At 39.1% G+C, this 20,380-nt stretch overlaps 1 protein-coding gene and 1 long non-coding RNA gene across 5 annotated transcripts in view; one reads left to right on the forward strand and one right to left on the reverse strand.

Annotated features, from left to right (window-relative positions):
- Positions 1-9,547: 9,547 nt before the first annotated feature.
- Positions 9,548-17,914, forward strand: LOC141946596 (uncharacterized). The gene is made up of 3 exons (XR_012629884.1): positions 9,548-9,727; positions 10,871-10,962; positions 17,792-17,914. It is a non-coding gene; the product is annotated as an uncharacterized LOC141946596 (long non-coding RNA).
- COL11A1 (collagen type XI alpha 1 chain) overlaps positions 14,372-20,380 on the reverse strand; it is a 164,480-nt gene continuing 158,471 nt past the window's right edge. For all 4 annotated transcript variants that reach the window (XM_074876656.1, XM_074876655.1, XM_074876654.1 and 1 more), the window contains 4 exons: positions 19,619-19,731; positions 18,729-18,797; positions 17,829-18,062; positions 14,372-16,111 (listed from right to left, as the gene is read on the reverse strand). In XM_074876656.1, coding sequence (XP_074732757.1) covers positions 15,965-16,111; positions 17,829-18,062; positions 18,729-18,797; positions 19,619-19,731 — 563 coding nt within the window. In that variant the 3' untranslated portion in view covers positions 14,372-15,964. The remainder of the gene's footprint in view (positions 16,112-17,828; positions 18,063-18,728; positions 18,798-19,618; positions 19,732-20,380) is intronic.

Here is a 20,380-nt window from a genome sequence, read left to right on the forward strand (position 1 = left end):
ATAAACGTTAATTATGAGGGGTTGATTTTTCATTTTATTTAACAAGAGAAAAGCAGACCAGAAGTGCAAAGAACCCTTTTGTCTGTTGGTTTGGTTTTGATACATAATCAGCATGCAGAAGATAATAACATTGTAAGGAACAGGCAACGCTGGCTTTACACGACTCTTGACAAGTCTAGCCAATCTTTTACTTCAGTGGTGCAGCTACCTCAGTGGATAGCCAAAGCAATGGCTGTTACCTCTTGACTGTGCTGAGGCTTTTAATACCATCCACTACGACTTTCTCATATGCAAACCATGGACCCTTGAACTCCAGGAAAATTCTGTAAGTGGGTGCACAGGGCCTGAAGGGTCCTACTTGAAACAGCTTTCAGTGGTTCATTCTCCAAGGGGCACAGTGAGGTACTGAGGTGAAGGCTAGCTGGGCCTTAGATTTTCTAGGCAAATTCCTAGTGCCATCTCCTACATTGTTAAATACTGCTTAGAGCCAGATTTATTGTGTGTGTGGGCACTGAGTCAGGAGAAGTAAGAAGACAGAAAGCTGGAGTTCAAAATCAGTCACAGAGGGGTGGATTTGGTCTGAAGTCTGTAAGAAAGAACTCAGCAATAAGTGCAAAAGTCCTACTTGTGGAAGAAGAAATTAAATGTGCATTGCAGGTGGTCTCACCATCCATGCATCAGCAATGCAGAAAAAGATTGGAGCTTATAATGAGGCATAGACTGAATATGGAGTTAGAATGCGAGACTTGCAAGAAAGAGACTATCATATTTAAAGCCTAGGAAGTAATTTTTCCTCTGCATTCAGTACAGGTGAGGTCTCAGCTAGCTAATTCTGGTACCACGTTATTTTTAAAGAGAGATGTGGAGTAATTAAAGAGAATCCAGAAGAGAACAATGAGAACTGTTACAAGATTAGAAACACTTCCTATGAGGAAATGCTGAGGTGATTTCAATTGGATTCAAATTGGTTTAGGAAAATGAAATCTCTGGATATTGCATAAGATAATACCGAGTTTAACACTTGCTGTGGTTGGATAGCATTTACTGAGACTGAAATATCCTCTTTGACATTAGTGGACATTCAAACCTCAGAGGAAAGAGAGCATCACTAGCTAATAGACACAAGTGTTTCTGAAAATGGAGAATTGCTGCAAGTTATAATAATGCCAATATGTAACAAGCATTAAAGAGAAAACCTGAACATGCATGTACAAGACACACACAGAGGGATTAAAAATTCTAGCCCTGCAAACGCCTTTTAATTGCTCTGTTCTTACTGTCAAAGTTTATACAGCAACATTCTCCATCTACAAAGGACAAATATGGTCTAAGCAAAGCTTTAAAAAAAAGATTTACTTGAAAAATGAAAATATGATGTTAGCTTCCATTGCAGAGAGAAAAATATATATGCAGCCTTAATCCTAGTAGAAAGCAGCTGGATCTGACATGTTGACAGAACAATGACCACAGATACAGCCTGTACTAACAAGTGAACACTCTGGTCACACTGCGAATAACAAATAAGCATAACAAGCTCTAAGCCACCAAGTGACTGTCACTGCGCTGCACAACATGGACAACAAACTCACAGAGGCAGCAGGAAAAGTGCTCATGTCCCCACCCCCACAAGGCTTTCACTGCTGTGGCACATGCTGCATTGGCACCCATGCTGGCAGTGTGTCAGCCCCTGCCCAAGGATGAGAAGGAAAATCTCTGGTTAAAGGCAGAGATGCAGGCAAGCAGGCCCTCTCAGCAAAGGCCCACAATACAATGACATAAATTCCTACCCTGCAAATTGCTATTAAGAAGGTATTTAAAGAACCTCTCTCTTCCCTCTCCACTATATCCTCAATAACACCCTTTGCTTACACCCTCACTACCAGAGAGGAGAACACACTAAATGTGTGGAGAAGAGAAGAAGGTCCCCTGCCTGCCAAAACGGACCTACTAAAGGACACAGGAATGTCTACAAAAGCAGCACTGCTATGTCCCAAAGTCAAGTCCCAGCAGCCTCTTCAGACCTGAGATTTTGGACTTCATCCATCTTTTTTTCTGACCTTCTGTACAGTTAATTTCGTCAGATTTTTGTCCCCATGTATTTTGAAGTATTGCCTAGTCCCCTTTCCAAGCTCTTTATGGAAATGAGAAAAGTAAGCTTGCATAGATGACATTTCCTTAGAATAATAAAAACGTGCATTCTTTTGGCTGTAAAATCAATCACAATGCTAATCAGAAAATCAGAATCTCTGGAAACGTTTACAAGTTTAATTCTCTGACAGATGGTAACTCATACAGACTAATTTATTGTAGCAACAATTATTGAAAAATATGTTCACCATTTCTATAGAGTTGTGTTCTAATTTTTATTGACCCTTAATTACATAAGTCTAGTAGAAAAGTTTCAGCCACCAATGAGGAAATTTTCATATGAAAATCTTGTTGTTTTTAATCAGAAGTAATAAACTGCTATATTTCATGGCTAACACCTTATATACTGCAACTTATTGATAAACCGATGCAAAAGAAAATCAATAGTAGCTAGATAGAGACATACAAGTTAATGAAGGGTTTGCATACATGCCAATAAATGGAAGACTTACATTCAGATTGGTTTTCTCACTGATGTAGATCTGAGATTAGGAAATCTCATTTGCACAATCAGTACTGGTTTGTGTCAGTAAAAATAAGAGTGAGCTTTGAAAAAAAGAAATTTCAAGTCTATTTTGATATTTTTGTTCTGTTTATTCATCACATACTGCTGAAAACGCATTAAAAAATGGCCCATGTAAGATATTACATCCAGAGTCTTATCGATAAAGTCATTGCCACTCTACTTCAACCTTTGCTAAATATTCCCCCGTTCCTGCTACTGATTCCAAGCAAGCATGCTGTTTTACTCAGAGAATAAATATCAGAGACCATAACTATGAATGCTGCTTTGCTGTTTATGATTTGGAACCATTTTTTTCCCTACAACCACAGTATTTGAGAATTATTCTTCTTAGTCTACTTCCAAATCCCTAAATAACACAGGCGAAGTGAGGAGCTGCCAGCTGATTCTCCTGTGGTGCATAGTATTCCTTCATGTGCTGAACACATCTGAAATGCTGACCTACTATTTTGAAATTTACTTTTTTTCAGCAGACTTCCTTCTCCAAAATCTTGGGCCAATAATGAGCAATCAATGGAGTAAATAAGTAGGTACTTGACTAGCCAGAAAGTACAGCTACTGGCCTGTTTGCTAGGGATGATTTTACATTTCCCAGCATGTGTCCATTCTGAAAGTTATTGAGGGGGATTTGGACTTCCAGGTCACTGCAGAATGATCACTGAGCAGTCATTTGCTCGAGACAATCACTATTATTATGGCCCTGACTCCACATCCTTTCAGGCATTGAAGGATTGGTATTGATCTTTGAGTAGCGTTTGTAAAGGGCCTGTGCACCTGACAGCAGCTGGACCATATCATTAGACTATCTAAGGGATTCTTCATCAAATATGTTTCTAAAGGTAACACTAATAGAAGAACTCTTAACCTCTGAATCAGAAGATGTATGTGTAAGAGGGTTAATATTTTAAAGGAAAGAACTTCAAGAAAACAGCTGCCAAAAGGCTGTTTGAAGTTATGGATCACAAGCTAATCATTGATTTATGAAGGCAGCACAGTAACAGTTTTCTAATTAATTGATCTGATTGTTCTCAAGGGTGTTGGATTCTTAATATTCACAGGAGTCAGTGAAGAGCAGAAACCTATTTCTTGGCTCCAAAACAAAGTGGAGTCTCAGAAAAAAGGATGTAACAGCTGCTTGGCCACACTCATTGCACCCGTGGCAGCTGATAATGCAGCATGTCAGGTCCCATGCTCATGGACTGACTCACCCAACCTTCTCCTCTGACATGGTCCTTCTTCTGTTGTGTCTGCATTTTAAAGCTCTGAAGCTCCCTGGCTCTGATAACATGGAGAACTCAGGGCCACAGGCAGAGTGAGGTACCCACTCCACAAGCAATGCTGCAGCTGGGGCTGTGTGTGTGACCCTTTCCCATCATGTAGTGTGAGAAACACTGTTTTGCATTAGGCTTTAGGTGAACACATCTGAACGTACTGCAGAACAACTTCTGGGATTTTGTAATAGGATTTTAGAATCAGCTAACTGAGATTTAGGTGAGATTACAGTAAATTTCACCTCTAGTTAGTTGAGCACTGATAGCAACTCAGCCAGAGAGTCTGACACTATTTTGCTAGCAAGAACAGATTTCCACCCCCAAGCTACAAATAAAATTTTAAAATGTTAACTTGGAAACAGTGGTATCTATATCTGCCAAGCAAAGACTAAAATGTATTTACTGCAATGAGCTAGAATTGAAAAAATCAAATTGACTTTCTAAATTTCTTGTTTTAAAAAATCAAATACAGAACTTGTTTTGTCTTTGCCTTTGTTTAATTTTAATCTCAGGTACTCATGCAACCTAAGTTACTGTTACAATAAATAGAATCTAAACAAGAATCCTAGTGTTTTGGAAAAAACCCCAAACATATTCCCAGGGTTCTACACTCAGAATCAAGTGAAAATATGAAAATAGTCTTCCGTTTTAGGACTTTCCTTTCTTACTACAGTCTGGTAGTTATCTTGACCACCATTTTAGCTATTAAATTTACCCAAATACCAGTCAGGTATTACTGTAATTATTACTGACTAAATGCTTATTCATAAATTCTCCAAAATTACAAAATTTATTAGCAAGTGAGAAATATGAACTTGAGAAAGCCAACAAATTTTTAGCTTTATGAGTCTGGAAATGTGCTTCTGAAGGACACAGAGCTTTCCCAGAAGTTTGGCTTTAAGAGTCAAAAAGCTTTTGAAAATATTTACTTAAAACACAAAACTTTGCTTGTGTTTTCCGTGTAAATAAAGGATAATGTAGTGCAGAAGCAGCTTATTTAAACTATGCATACAAATATGCATGAATGCCAATTGGATTCAATTTATCCTGACTTAATTTGAATTAACTTGATGGGTCTTTTGACACGAGCTGTACTGACTAATTGTTGCTTATTTGGGTGCACTATATCAGTGAGCATGGCAATCAAAAGCTCAGCCAGATGTTCATATTTTCTTTGATTGCCCACAGTCTTAGGTTTGAAGAAAAGTCAATCAGCAAAATTATTCTTCTTAGCATCTGTCAAGGTACTGATCACATTACTGTAACAGCAGTCAGAAAAGCAGAATGGCTCTGATTCCCCTTTCCCTTACCTTGGAATCAGCCTTCAGTAGCTCTCTGCAGTCTTGGTTTGATACCATCACAAAACATGGAAATGATGTGAAATGAGACCAAAAGTCTTTATAAGTAGTTGATATTACCACAGTGAAGAGTGAATGTATTTTTATCTTTGTAAGAACTTATATTTATGTGAGTCACTTCTTTAAAATACCTTTTGTATGTTTTATACTGGCACATGTTTATGATGAGTTATTGACTGAAGGGATATTTTTTCCAAACATCATCTAAAAGCTTTTAAGAAGCTGAAAAATGAAATGTATTGCACCCATGTGCAGGACTACTGAAACAGTTTCTTTGGATTTAGTTTAAAACTTTTGGAGACCTCTAAGATACATCAAGCTTTATATTTACTGCACAAGAAATGTTTTTCAATTCAATAGTGTTTTCAGGAAAGCATACAGAGAAAATTAAAGCTTTTTCTTTTTTTTTCTTTTTGTATATTTGTTTCAGATGTTCTGAAAGCATCTAATAGAGAATTTGCATTTATTTTCAGGAGGGATGCAGCTCAAAATGTCTTAACCTTTCTCTCCTTTCATCCCTAGGTGTTTGAAATGTGTCCTTGCATCTCCTGCATAACTGGATCCTAGCTCATTAAGGATAAGACTTTTTTTTTGCAAACCAGATAGGAACAGTGGTAACAAGGGAGAATGGACAGTTTACAACTGTGTTAATTTAAGAACTACCATGGTCTGGAGTTTGCTCCTGCTCAGGAGTGTTTTAACTTACAATCCCCACCTGCCTGTCTGGCAGCTGAATACTTTGAGCAAGAATTATCATTCGTTTCCCTAGGATACCCTCAGCCTAAGATAATTCATAGCTAAGGAGAACTGGGGGAAGAGAGCCCAGGCTAGACCACAACTGTTAATTTGCTGCTTGTCTATGTGTAGGACTGGTGCAGGTCTCTTACTTTGTTGTACATGTTCCATAGAAACATCTTAAAACTGTGAATGTAGAACAATCCTTGGCATGGTCCTTAAAGCTGATGGACTGTGGACAAGAGGATTCCTTATTTTCAACTGTATATCTTCAAAGTTGTGGTGAAATGTGCTTAGTATTTCATCAAGTGCAAAAGCAGACCTGTGGACAGTAACAGCACTGTGTGCTGCTTTCTCCCCTTTGAGTAATGAAGCTTGTACTTCTCTTTTACACTGTTTAATGTGTGTCATGTCAAAAAGATGAATTTAACCTGACAGATGAAGATAATAGGGGAAAGATTCTGGAAATATTATTATGGGTGATGAGCTCCAGCAGCAATTAATTCAGGAATGAGTTACTGAAGGAAGCTCCAAGGCTCAACCACAAAACCCTGCATGTGACTTAGTTTTCAATCAAAGCTTTCAGAGGAAGAGATTACATGAAAGACGAGCTACCACATCCACCACAAAGCTACTTAATATGACTCATGTCTCAATGGAACAGTTTTCAGTGTGAAAACTCTTTAAACAGTGTTTCAAAACTAATGCCATGTATCCTTAGTTTATCGAGTTGTTTAAATATTTTTAGTGTTTGCATACCCGCTGTCACAAGTCCCACACCTTACTCAGGTTTTGCAGAACTGTGCAGCCCTTCTACCACAGAAACACCTAGGTAAAGAAAATAAATAAACTTTTCCTTCCTTTACTCCTTAAAAAGGTTTCTCACCTTAGGTTGCATACATCCAGCTCTTCAGAGAATAATCCTCAGATCGGTGCTAACTGATGGGAAACGCTTGCATGGCACGGCAGGAGAAAACTCAGGTAGTGGGAGGTGGCACTGTCCTCTGTACACTACGGACATGCAATGCGTTCGTGTGTCTGAAGGACCTTACTCATGGCTCTGCAGAGGCAATAACTAAACTTGAATCCACCTCTTCCACATACAGAGACATAAAAATCTGTGGCTCTGTGACTGGTACATTTTTAGTGGGATGTTTTTAGGAGAAATGAGGGGAGAAAAAAACCAACAAAAAATGGCGGGATTTTTTGGCTAGAGAGAAGTGGAGGTCCATCTTTTACACACGTGCGCGGACTCTGAAGTTACCTTACAAGCGTTAATGCAGTCGCCCCTGAGCTGAGCTCAGCCCCCTGCCCCGAAGCGGCGGGAAAGGCGGCGGGCCCAGAGGCCTCACGGTCGCGCAGGCCGCGCCCGGCCGTAACGCTCCCGACGCTCGGTGACGGCTGCCGGGCCGCTGCCGGGGGGCGCTGCGGGGGCGCCCTGTGCAGGCGCTGCCCTGGCCCGCCCGCGGGGGCCGGGCGGCCGGCGGTGTCTGCGCGGGGTGTTCACCCACAGCGGGCGTGTCTCCGCGCTTGCTGCGCGCTGAGCGGGCTCTGCGCGCCCCCGAGCACCGCCTCATCGCGGGGCACAGCGCCTTGCGGGCGGCCTCGGCCCTGCCTCTCCCAGCCTGTCGGGCCCGCGCCAGGGCAGCGGCTGGTTGCCCCTCAACGAGCGCTTTCTGCCAGCTTCAACGCAAACTTCCTCCTTGGCAGAGGTTGAAAGTTTTGCTCGGAAAAACCACCCAGGTACTGTTAAAAGAGGGCTTAGGCTAAATATTTCCTCAGCTGTACTTGGTCAGCTTTCTCTTCCTTTGTAAATACGCTCTTGTCATGTTTTAGTGTTTGCAGGCCCGGGGCTTTACCCTTTTCTGCTTTTTGCCTTGTTACAGCCCTGTCTTCCGTGTGTGGGAGTTAGCCCACATTTATTTACAGAGATTTGAAAGCCTGCATCAAGATCTATATTCTTTCACTGTGTTCAAACATCAAATGTAAACTGCTATCTGGCTGTTGCTACTTATGTCATGAAAATACTCCAGTGTTGCAAGAGCAAGAGTGCCCTAAAGTATTTTGGTGCTTTTGCTTCCTCTGATTTAGGCGTCTCATTAGAGTTAAATGTGTCATTTCATACACCATCACAGCTGAGTTCCACTTGGGTAACGTGCATCCAAATTTTCTGTATATCTATATGAAGTATTTATTGTTGTGCATATTAAGAGGGTATTAACTAAGTGTGCTTGCATATGTTTCAGCCCTTAGTTGGCTTTTAAATTTGTGATTTCGCTTTCATCTTAGTTTTATAGTAGATAATTCTAACCTACTCATTAAATTTAATGAGTAATCACACTGGCTAGCTGCTGTTTCTACATGGTACACTTGCATATACAGTCATCAGAAAGATTATGCAAAACATGAGAAATGAATGCACACATGCAAAACTGCATAATGTCTTGAAATAGTCAAGAATCATTTAATCAGGAAATTTTTCAGGTATCATCAGTTCACGAGTACTGTCCCTTTTTTAGGTTTTTTTATTGCTTTCTCCAGGAAAATTGTCACGGAAAGATGTGACACTAGCTTAAATGTAGTTCTTCAAGATACTATGCCTTTATTTTGAGGTTAATGTGTTTAGAAAATGAAATAGACCAACTTTAATGTGCAGAGGGAGGTTTCTCGAGGTCATCAACATGAACTGATTTCCCTGTTGTTTTCATTTGACTTTTGTTGCAGAGACAGTCCTCGGGAGGACTGTAGTGCTGCCTGACCCATATGCTTCTCTGTGGTAGAAAAAGGACACAGAAACTGAGCAGCCCTTGTCATTGCCTGTTCCTAATCTGGGTGTCTGGATGGCCCAGACAGGCGTTATGTGAGTCTAGCAGCATGTTAGTGTGGCTGATTTGTGTATTGGTTTCCCAGCCTGCTCACCCTCCCGCATCGTCCTTTCTCTCGCCTTCAAGTACCTGACTTTAAAAGTTAAGCTTCTCACCCCCCTTTCAGAGGTCCTGTACTTTTCAGTGCCCCAATAAAATGTGGCTGAACCGTGAGACTAGAGCTCCTGAAGAGGATACAACTTCAGGAATGTCTGTTTAAGACTGAGGTACTCTTGGGAAGAGAGGGGAGGGAGAGTAAGGGACAGCTAAGCGGCTGCAGCCAGTATTAGTAGCGCCATGTTTCCCACAGGGGCCTGTGGTCTTTGCTACTCCATTTAGGTTTGATTTTTATAAACCAGTTTTGCTGCTGCCTCCTAACTAGGGGACTGGTGCACACCTCCACTTTGCAATGACTGTGAGAAACAGCTGCTGTACACCAGCAATCACATGGGATGCTCCCAGACTGGGCCATAAAGGTTGCTCACCGGAGAGGAGAGAGGAGGGAGCCACGTTTTGCTCCCATTGTCCTTTTCCCACGCATTGCCCCTCTGCTTCCTTATTTCCTTTTTTCCCCTACAGTTTTCTCCTTTCTGTTGTGTACACTGAGAAGTATTTCTGCTTGATTTTATTTTGCCTTTCTTTTATACAGATGCCTTTATTCTATTCAACTGTCAGTATTTGACTCAGCTCCTGTCCCCCAGTACACAGGGAAACAATCTCAACGTGGATACCAGTGGCCTTCCTCCTACCAGTCAAGTATTTTCAGTCAGTTTGAAGAAAACAACTTACAGTTTCAAATGGAAACATCGCAAACAGAAAAGGGGAGAGGTGGGCAGGTGAAACAGACTTTCTTCTGCTCAGAAATGGGAGTGCTGTGAAAATTTTTTACAAATTAAAATTCCATTTTTGGCCCTCTCTGACAGGAAACAGCTTTGATCTTAATATCTGCATTGAGCAAGTCTGCAGGCCTGGAGCAAAGTGGATATTTCTAAAATCCTTCTGAGGAATAACAAAGGGATAAGTCATCCTTACACATCCAAATCAGAAAGTTACTGAATTGTGAATGTTATGAAGATTATATATTTATGCATTCTCCAGAGCCAGAGCCTGAGCCTTCACATTGTGCTGTGTTATCTTGTGAGCCAATTTGGGCAACAGGACCACAAAGCAGAGCTACTTTCTCACCTGAGCTGCCATTGAGGTGATATTCTGATAAAAAAAGGCATAGGCTTGAGAGACTGTATGAATAGAATATAAAACCTTACCTTTTTCTTTTTGTTAATATTTGACAGAAATAGGCTTTTATGTCAGTAAAAATAACTTAATTCTAAATCTCGCCACTTCTCATTCACCTAACATACTTTACATGCTGTGATGAACCGTGGCTATTCTAGAAGTCATTCAGTCGGTGATAATACTCTAGCTGACTTCAGTGGGCTTTCTGTGTAAGATTCCAGGTAAACTAAGAAAGAACAAATCTCCGTTTCAGAAACACCAATTTTATTGGAATGTTGTTATTGTTATTTGTTAGTCACATCCTGAGTTCAGTTCACAATTTCAACATTTGGTTAATATTTTCCATTGAAAAACTCAGGTTTATGGCTCTGCTCTAGCTATGTTTACTTTTTACTTGTGCTAGGGAACTACAGAGCTTGCAGGCTGGGCCTCTGCAGGCCACACCACACTATGGCCTTATGTTGCTGCAGCACATGGTGTGCTGTGGCCATTTTCAAGATCTCTGGCTATGAGATGTTTCAGGGTGAGATGGCAACTGAATGAGAGGCATCTGTGTTCATTCCTGGTCATTAGGATGACCTTAGGACTCTGGGCAGCCTTGTTGTCACAGCCCTGTGGACTCAGAAAGTTCTTTAATTACCCATTACATCCTTACTATAGTGAAAACACAGCAGAAGTTCCAGTTTAGAGAACTTCTGGGGCTAGAGAAGAATTAATTTGGTTTTCTTCTTGCAGATAATTTTACTGACCACCATTTAAGGCATAAAGTGAAGGCCAGAGTGCAAAATTAGAAGATGGCTTTGCGAGCTGTTAAAGAACTCTGACAGGTACTTACATACAGTCGTCTTTAATGTACGCAGAAGAAGAAACGATAAATGTTCCATCAGCTATTCTCCTTACTGTGTTGTTTGGAAAGTGATTAATTTCCCATTTTCTTGTTATCTGTTGAGGACTTATTGATGCTGTTTGTGGCAGATGGTTTTTGTTTTAAAATCACGAAGGAGGTTGAGTGATTATCCTTGTTGAGCCTTATGTTGCTCTGAAAATACCAGCTGAGTATGAGAAAAAGCGGTAACGTTAGTCACTTGGGTGTTGAATGGCTGACAATCAGGAAATTGAAAACTACTGCTACTATTAGATTGTAACAGCTCATGAAATATATAGTAGACATTGAAAGGCAATCAAATAGTCAGCATCATCCACCAAAATGCAAATTACTAAATGATGATGAAAGGAAATCAGATAACAGGCTCAAGGTTTTTCCTGGAGAGTAAACTCTGGACTTGGAACAGAACTGGCACCATCAAGAAAAGGAAGACAGATGCATTGACTTCTTACTTGTGGATTTTATCATAAGCCACTGACTGGGCCCTTGATCATCTCCTATTTATATAAATTATATTTTAGTAGTGTATAATGTAATGGGAGCATATTGGATGGATTGAATTTTGATTTTCATCAGCATTTTAATCACTGCAAGCTGGGGTTTTTTTATACTTCAGCAAGATTTAGCTACAATGGCTTTTTGATGTTAAAAAAATAATTTCTCAGACCATATCAGGGAGCAGAGAAGACACTTAGATCCCATTCCCGCTGCTGAATTCTTAACAACTCCTGTCTGTCTTACTGAAGTTAGACGTGTTTAGACAGAGATCACTTCTCCACCCTTGTGAAACTGGAAACAAAGTCAAGGTCTGGCAAAGCTCCTGAGAGAACCTAGACAAAACATGTGCATGGTAGCATTGTAGGCTTTGACTCCATCCTCTCTCATTAGAACATAGCCTTTGTTCACATAGATGAGATAAAAAAAAGCCCAGTTTTGGCTAAAGCAGCATGTCTGAATATCTGTATGCTTGCAGCCTTCCTCACTGTAATAATCTTTGATGTCCTTATTGAAAACAAAATGAATAAATAGCTTTATAGCACTCTACCCGTTTGCAATAATCTTGGCATTGCTTTTTACTAAATTAACAATGAGCCTCTGACATGTGTCTAGAAAAGGAACACAAATAAGATGCCTTTCCAGGTAAATATAATAGACATGACATTTAATATCCTGTCTTTGTCATTTTCAAGTTATTTTTGGTGTGTGTACAATAGAGGTTCATTCACAGAAAAATGAGTGTGCTTGTAATAGAAAATCAATTGCTATTAAGGCATCTCCTACCAGTCATTAGCATGTGAAGCTTCATTTTAAAATTAACAAAGCTGTTCCCAAGGGGAAGAATCTTAAGCAAATAACTGTGCTTATTTTTTGAAACAAATGGTAGCTTTTTGTGTTACAAGGTGGCTGTTGATGTTAGTCATAATGACTGCCCACTTAGACTGACAAAAATGTCTTCATTACATTTTATGAAATTTTCCAAGAGATGTGCCAGTCGTGATGATTTGATATTGCCCTATCCTGGATTAGAAACAGGAAAGGGGAGAGGGGTGGGGGGTAGAAGAAACTACACCTATGCACAGGACAGTCTATACCTCTATGGTCATAGCTTGACATCTAGTGTACATCCATGTTATTCTGAACAAAACATTGCCTCAATGTGTAATATTTGTTGCCTTGTGTTTGCTGTGTGCCTACTTACTCCATTTCCATGCAACATGACAGCAACATCTGTATTTGCAGTGAAGAAGCCATATACCATTGCTAGTATGGCTTGTCTCTCTTTAGAGAGAGGCTCGGAGCAAACGTTCAAGAAAAACTGCACAGTCTGCTCTGAGGTAGGTAGGGTGAAACCTCAAGATCACAGAACAAACAGGTTCTGTTGTCAGTTTCTAGAAGTAAAATCCAGATGTCATACAGCAATTTTTTATTTTTTTTGTGTGTTTACAAAGGTTTTTAATTTGTGGTGTGAAGAATATTGATCTTTGTTTTCTCATGGGCTTGGTTAAGGAATTTAGCTTTCATAGTTTTGGAGTGGGTATTTTTTTTATAACGGCATATGATGAAGCTGAGGTTTTGTGTTTTTATGGCTAGTAGGATTTGACTACAGACTCTGAAGTTTATTTCATAGAAAGACTGAAGTGTGAGTTTTGATGTGGAATTTATTTCTGTTGGGAAGAGTGCTTTTTTTCAGGGAAAAATAAATAGCATAATTTTTCTTGAGGGCAAGACTATATAATAGTAATTTTTCCCCTTTAATCAGAAACTGGTAGAGAACAAGAACAGCATATTGAAACAGAGAATGGACAAAGAGGAGTTAGAATAACGAGCGGTGGTGAGATGTTTTCATGACAAGGATAAATTGTAAGGAAGGTACCTGGGTAAGGCCTTAAGAAGGGCTAAAGAATAAACCTGATGAGTCTTTGCCTGAGAGGTGTAGAAGACTCAAGTTCATTTCTTCCTTTGGGATGTTTTTAACATGAACTTTGGCAAGATACTTTGATTAATTCTGGAAAAGATCTGGGCTTCTTGCATACGTCACTGCAGTCTTAGAAACACCATTCTGCTACAGCCTAATCCTGACTCTGCCAAATCACAATCATCTTTAGTTTTTTTTACCCAAATCACCCTAAAGCACCTGACCTAAAGTGGTGGTTTTTTTTACATAGGGTTGAACAACTCAGCACCTAACTTAACCTAGCTCACTTGAGCAGCAAAAAGTAACTGCTCCTCTGCCAAACTTACTGGAGCTGCTTTCACAGCTCCCATGGACATGACCAGAGTTCATAAAGAACAGTAAGCAGCTTAAAAAAATATTTTGCTGGAGGCCCCAGGTGACACATCATGTCTCTAGCTTGGACCCATCACCAGTTTTGATTCCACTATCTAAAACAAGGTACTGGAAATTTTGTGTTCCAGTACTTTCTAGGTCTTGGTTTCTTGGTTCTTCTCGTCCATTTCCCATCAATAAATAGGGTCATTTGCCTACCTTATGGGATCCTACAAGGATAAGCATGAGATTGTGAAGCACTCAAGCGTTACAGTGTTGTAAGACAGTGGCTGGGGAAAGAATGTCAGGTTCTTATCTTGTGTTTGATAGTATCATGTGGACTGCTGCAGCTACAAATCCATATAAACGAAATGTGAAATTATCAGCGTTGCTGCATACTACCAATGGCCAGATCAGCATCTTTTCTATTAACACTTCTTTTACCCCTGCTGGTCCCAGTGCTTGCCAGGACATGTAGTAAGACGTGGGTTTTTTTGAGTCTGGATGTTATGGAAGCAGAGTGGTTACAGTAATAACAGTGGGTGACTTTTGGACATTGAAAAAAGAAAATGACCAACCCAGGTAGACAAGACTTGATTTTATTAATAAAATTTGTATTTTCCTCTTTGAGGTGACAGTTACAAACTTTGGTTCAAAAATAAAAGAAAATATGAACAGCAAGAAGTTGACTTTTGAAATCTCACTTTTACATGTATAAACGTGCATAAGAAAATACCAGTTGGAAATGAGCCAGCAGAAACTAGTACTATTTAATTTAACAATTTATAAGAAATAGAAACAAACATTTCTTTTCAAGTCTTACATATATTATGAAAAATAATTACAAAAGGATTTTTGTTGTAAAGCTAAAATGTAATTTCTACTTACAACTACCTGAATAAAATGTTCAGAGGGAAGGCCAAACCAACTTTTTTTTTGGTGAGATTTGAATAGCAAATTATAACAGTTTGGGTCAAAGACAGCTCTGTAGGAAGCAGTCCCCTCGTATGTTGCTTAGCAACTATGTAGAATCACATGACCTAGACATATTGCATCCCTGGCCTTCAGGTGAAATAACAGGAAAAAATAAATCATATTAATGGGATGGGCAAATATTGTATAGGACCATTCTGTGGAACTTTTAGTATCCAGTTCAGGAAGCAAACATCCATCATTGCTTACATAAAAATCTAAGTAAACACTGCAAAAACCCATAAATAACTGTTTAGAATCCAGTTTTAATATTTATGCAGACCAAATAAGCACAATGGAAACAAATTCAGATGATCTTAAAATAAAAAAGGAAAGCTATATGACTAATTTATTTCACACAGATTTTTAACAGATCTCTTACACAGAAGTTGTTTTTTTTTCTTACAAATTTTCCCCACCCAAAAATATAAACTTGTTTATTTTAGGTATATACAGGTATCTTATGAAATTATGGAATTAGAAAAGAAAATAAAAAGTCTGAGGTATAGCACCATGGAACACAGCACCTTTGAAGGTGCTTTCCTTATTGAAATTCAACATCAGAGAGTGATATCAGCAGAAAAGAGTTGTTTGAGTGTGCTGCTCAAGATTGTCCAGTTTTGCCACCTTAAGTTTTGCTGGCGACTTCAAATAACAAAGCTCTTCAACAACAATATATACAAAGGGATTTTATTATTAATCAGAAATGGAATTCGCTTCACTGGCAATTACAGCTTTATTTTTTCAGAATACATACACAGTATTGACAGTGTAGTTTTGTAATTATAAAATAAGAGCCAGATGCAATTCAGAGACACATGCAAGTTTTGGAAATGGACAGAGAAATAACAGTATAGTACTGTACATAGAATAATTACAGTTTATTAAACACTTTCTTAACACCTCTTTGTTGTAATGGAAGGAGCACCATGTCGTTCGTTTTTTTACAGCACCAAAGGAATCCAAAGGGGGGTGTTCCTAAAGTAAGCCCTATGTTGTCTGTCTGTGCCACAGCATCTTTGCAAAGTAAGTTTAAGTCATGTGATTCTGGCCCTACAAGGGCAACAATTACTTTCTAGATAAGACATACATACACAGCAAGACATATTTTCTATGCCATCCTTATTCAAAACTTGCATGTGGCATGAAGTGGGTTGGTAGCACCAAAGTGCAACGTTTTTGTTGATCTGATTTTGTCATAAGCTTAACCAAGGAAGCAGACAGGACCAACCTCAAATCCAAACTTCTGGTTCTGGTCACCAAAGTCATTGATCATCACATCAACTATAGGCACTTGGTCTATTTTGGGTGTGTTGATTTCAATCACTGTCTTTGCATAGCCCTTTCTTGACTGTTAAAAAAGAAGAAAAAAAAAAAAAAGCAAACATGGTTATATATCAGAGCAGTAGGCATGTGCTGTAGATCTTCATAGGTTATCTCTGAAGTGTAGAATTTGTAAATTATTGCCCCCTCATGCACCAGATATTACAAACTATGTTCTCTTAGGATTTTATTTTTAAAATGTGACATGGAATGTTTTTGATTTTAGAAAGAGATCAACCCATAGCTTTTTGACTTACTAAAATAGGCCTACAAATGAAAAATTATCTAAGACATTTAATGTTTCTTAGAGGATTCTAAGTTCACATCTATACTGTTTAATAAATAATAACAGTATTCTCATAACAGTGCACGTCTTCCCGGTGAAAAAAATCACTAATTAGTTCTGACAGATAGAAGAAAGATCCACTTCTGAGAAGAAAGACTGTAACCATCTCACAAAATATTACAGCAGCTTTTTGGACATGAAAGAAAGTAGTAGTCTGTCAGGACTGCCAACTGATGTGCTTAGAAACCAGGTTTGAAGGCACACCCTTACTTCCTAACAAAGGCTCTCTACCTCCTCTAAATATCATCCAGCCAAGTCATCCTGTTAGTTATCAGGACTGCACTTTGTTCAGATGGTTTCTTAAATCTTGCTGAGACCCCTTTCAGCTATGCCAGGGTCTTGGGCTTTAGATAAGCATCCAAATTGGTAGATCTGAGTGTTCTTAGTTTAGTGACAGAGTTACACCCTAAATCACTTCTAGCTCTCTCTCAAGCTGTGGATAACAAAAGCAAAATAAATATACAGGGCATACAGAAAGGCTGACGTGAAGCAGTTATGTATTAGACTCTCATTACTGAGGGGAGGAGACTCTGCATCTACCCGAGCTGCATCTCTGTCTCAGAGCCAGGTATGTATCCTGGCACTTTCAGGGCTCTGATTCTCTATCACTGACTTCTGAGGAACTGCCTTCAAAATGCTCCCATATCAAACCCCAAAATAATTAATGAAGCTTCAGCTGTCACTTGCTCCTTTGATGTCTTTTTTTCAAAGTGTTCAGTACAAACCATTCTGTTTCTGTAAAGAGGTAACAGTTGCTATGCCTACAAAGACCCTGCCGGAGAGGTGGTCAGAGAGCTGATGCATGTTTGTACAGCTCCAGGGATTTTAGCTGAGCTAAGAGAGGATTCTGAAAGGTACAATCCACAAACTTCACCTGGTTTTGACTACCAAAAAAATGAGAAAAGGAAATGCAAAGTCACATATCAAACTATGCAATTAATTCATTATGTTTGGGTACATCCATATGGCTTAGTTCATATATGTTTTTACTGTATTCACTAAATATTCTGTCTGCATAAGCCTTGATTCTGAGTATAAATATATTCTGCTGATGGGCTGCTTCACCTGATTATGCTTTTTCGCTTGTGTTCTTCTCTTATACTGTGCTCATACTAGCAGATAGTCTAGTTTCAGCACATTGGTGCTGACAGCCTGTATCCATTCCAGGTTTGTTCCATGTCTGTTGCTTGGCTTATGGTTTGGGGTTTTTTTGGTGTATATATGAAAATTAAATAAGGGACTAGTGTACTGTAGTTAAAAATGTACTAAATGGCAATCCATTAAAAATAAAGTGATTAGAAAGCTTTTCTCAGAAGAAAGCTGTGAAAAAAATGAATGTTTGATTTTTACTTTAATTGACAGGTTGGTTTCGTAAAGACTCTTCTGAACCTCTACTTACTGCACAGCCGTCGTGAAGAGCTTTGATGTAAGGATTGTTGTCATAAGACATTTCTTCATCATTCGATCCTAAGAACCTTAGCGCTCTGTCATAGCTGTCAGATGATGCATCATGCCAAGCTACAGACTGATGACAGTTGTAAGTGAAATTCTGTCTGGCAGAGGCACTCAGTAGTTTAAGGAATGTCATTTGGACCATATTAATGGAATTGCCTTCAACATCCAGATAGGAAAGCTGGAGAATATATGAGTTACATGAATATTTATCTATTTCCTTCATTAAAATGCAAAACAAAATTATTGACAAAAGAACCACATAACTGTCCTTAATAAAAAAAAATCAACTAACATATAACATTTTATGGAGTTTTACAGTTCAATAAAGATATGACTCAGTAAATAGATTTTCATGTTGTAGCAATATACTTAGCATGAAGAACTACATAATTTAGCTTCATTCTGATGGGGAAGACAGACAATTACTCCTACCATAAACGGCAGAATCTCCTTGGGAATCTGTTTTTAGTTAATTATAAAGTTACATCAGCTTGCAGTCTCATCTTTGCATACTCAGTATATTTCCAGTTACCTAGAATGGGGCAGGGGATCTATGCTCCACCTGCTTTACTAAGGTTCAGTGGTGATGTGTGGTCTGCCAGAAGCTAGATCCCGACCGTCAGCTGTGCAGGTGACCACTGGGATCATTGTGGGACAATACAGAGGAGGCTTCTGCTGTTCAGTGGCAAGAGGACATATAGATGCTCTGATATTTAGGGCAAAAAGGCTGGGGCTGAAAAGTCTTTTCATTATCTAAATATTTATAAATTTCCTTGGGATCTGTTGATCACTGATAACACGTACTTGATTTGTGAATAACTGTTACATTGCAGTGTCAACTTACAAGTTTGCCTCGCTTAAATTCACTAAACCAAGATCCTGGATTCTCCTTTGGCCATGATGAAATTCTAACCTGTGTGGTAAAACAACAGGGATAGAAGTATTTAAAATATATCTTAACAGATACGAAGGTTTTACATTACCTGGGACAAATTTCACATCAGATAGTAAAGAATGGTTATTCTTTCTGAGATCTCAGCCTCTTTAAAACTCTAAAATAGGGTATTTTTATTGCATAGAATGCCTTCAAATTAGTGACTTTAAATGGAATCTAAGGTGATAGCTTATAAAGAGCGCTAGTTCTATTTAAGAGAGACTGTTGTCATCTGTTAAGATTCAGGTAAACTGCTGGTATAAATTGTTCCTGTGAAGACTGTCTAAATTAGATTTTTCACTGGTGTTGATGCTGATAGATCTCTCTCATTTAGGCAAGCTTTTAGAAAGCCTTCCTCTACACCATATGCCCCACCAGAGGTAATTTATAACAATGAGTGAGGACGCTGTTAATACATAGTGTTTTACATCTACTTTGCATCAGTATAAATAAATAGATATAAATGAACCCACAAGAGAAGCACAGTAAGAGTTTAGCTTTTAGATGTCAAACGCTAGATTATGCACTTTAACTGGCTGCACAGCTATGTTGCATTCTGAAATGCAGTGAAAGGTTAGCAAGCAGGTGCGTAGGTTCCCTATCTAAGCAAAAGGGGGAAAATGCTGTTTGTTAAAAATATGTACCATTTTACCACTTCATTCAGATTTGTGCAAATTTTGATGTAATCAGAAAGACAGATATATGAAAATGTGACAATGTAATTATCCGGTTTAGTTCAACATCGCAACAGCATAATAGGATCTGTCAACAGCCAACTGAAAACACCGATTGGTACTTACTCCTTCAGATTTCTTATCTGGGTAGATGCAAGTTTCCCCACCTGCTGTAAAATTGCAGTATACTTTGAAGGAGTCTCCAGAACAGCCCTGGTTAGGATCAATCCAATATTCCCCTAAAACAAATGAGAAAATACTTGCTTTATATAGTGGAAATGGTATTTGGAAGATCTAGGTTTTACTGCTACTTAATGGCCCTCCAAACTTTGTAGCAAAGTTATTTTATCTGAATGAGGAGAAAGCAACCCTTTCTTTTCTGCCTTGTGATTTGTTGCTGTTGTTGTTTATGAAAGATAACACCAGGATCAAAGTCTATTTTTATGTTCTGGTTTCAGCTGGATAGAGTTATTTCTTCTTCTTAGTAGCTAGAACAGTGCTGTGTTTTGGATTTGGTGTGAGATTTGATATGAAAAGAGTGTTGACAATACACTGATGTTTTCAGTTGCTAAGAAAGCAAGGACTTTCCAACTCCCCATGTCCTGCCCGTGCACAGGTGTACAGGAAGTGGGAGGGAGCACGGCCAGAGCACCAGACCCAAATTGGCCAATGAACTATTCCATATCATGTAACGTCATGCTCAGTATATAGAGGACGGTTGGCCGGGAAGGGGGGACTCTCGCTTTTGGGATTGCATTTCAGGATCTTGATTTCTCTGGGATTGCTAGCTGGGAACAGGCTGGGTATCAGTCAGAGGGTGGTGAGCAACTGCATTGTGCATTACCCATTTGTACTTTCTATTAGTGTTATTATTATTTTAATTATTAA

Source organism: Strix uralensis, chromosome 8 (genome assembly GCF_047716275.1).
Source record: "Strix uralensis isolate ZFMK-TIS-50842 chromosome 8, bStrUra1, whole genome shotgun sequence".
Lineage (NCBI taxonomy): Eukaryota > Metazoa > Chordata > Aves > Strigiformes > Strigidae > Strix > Strix uralensis.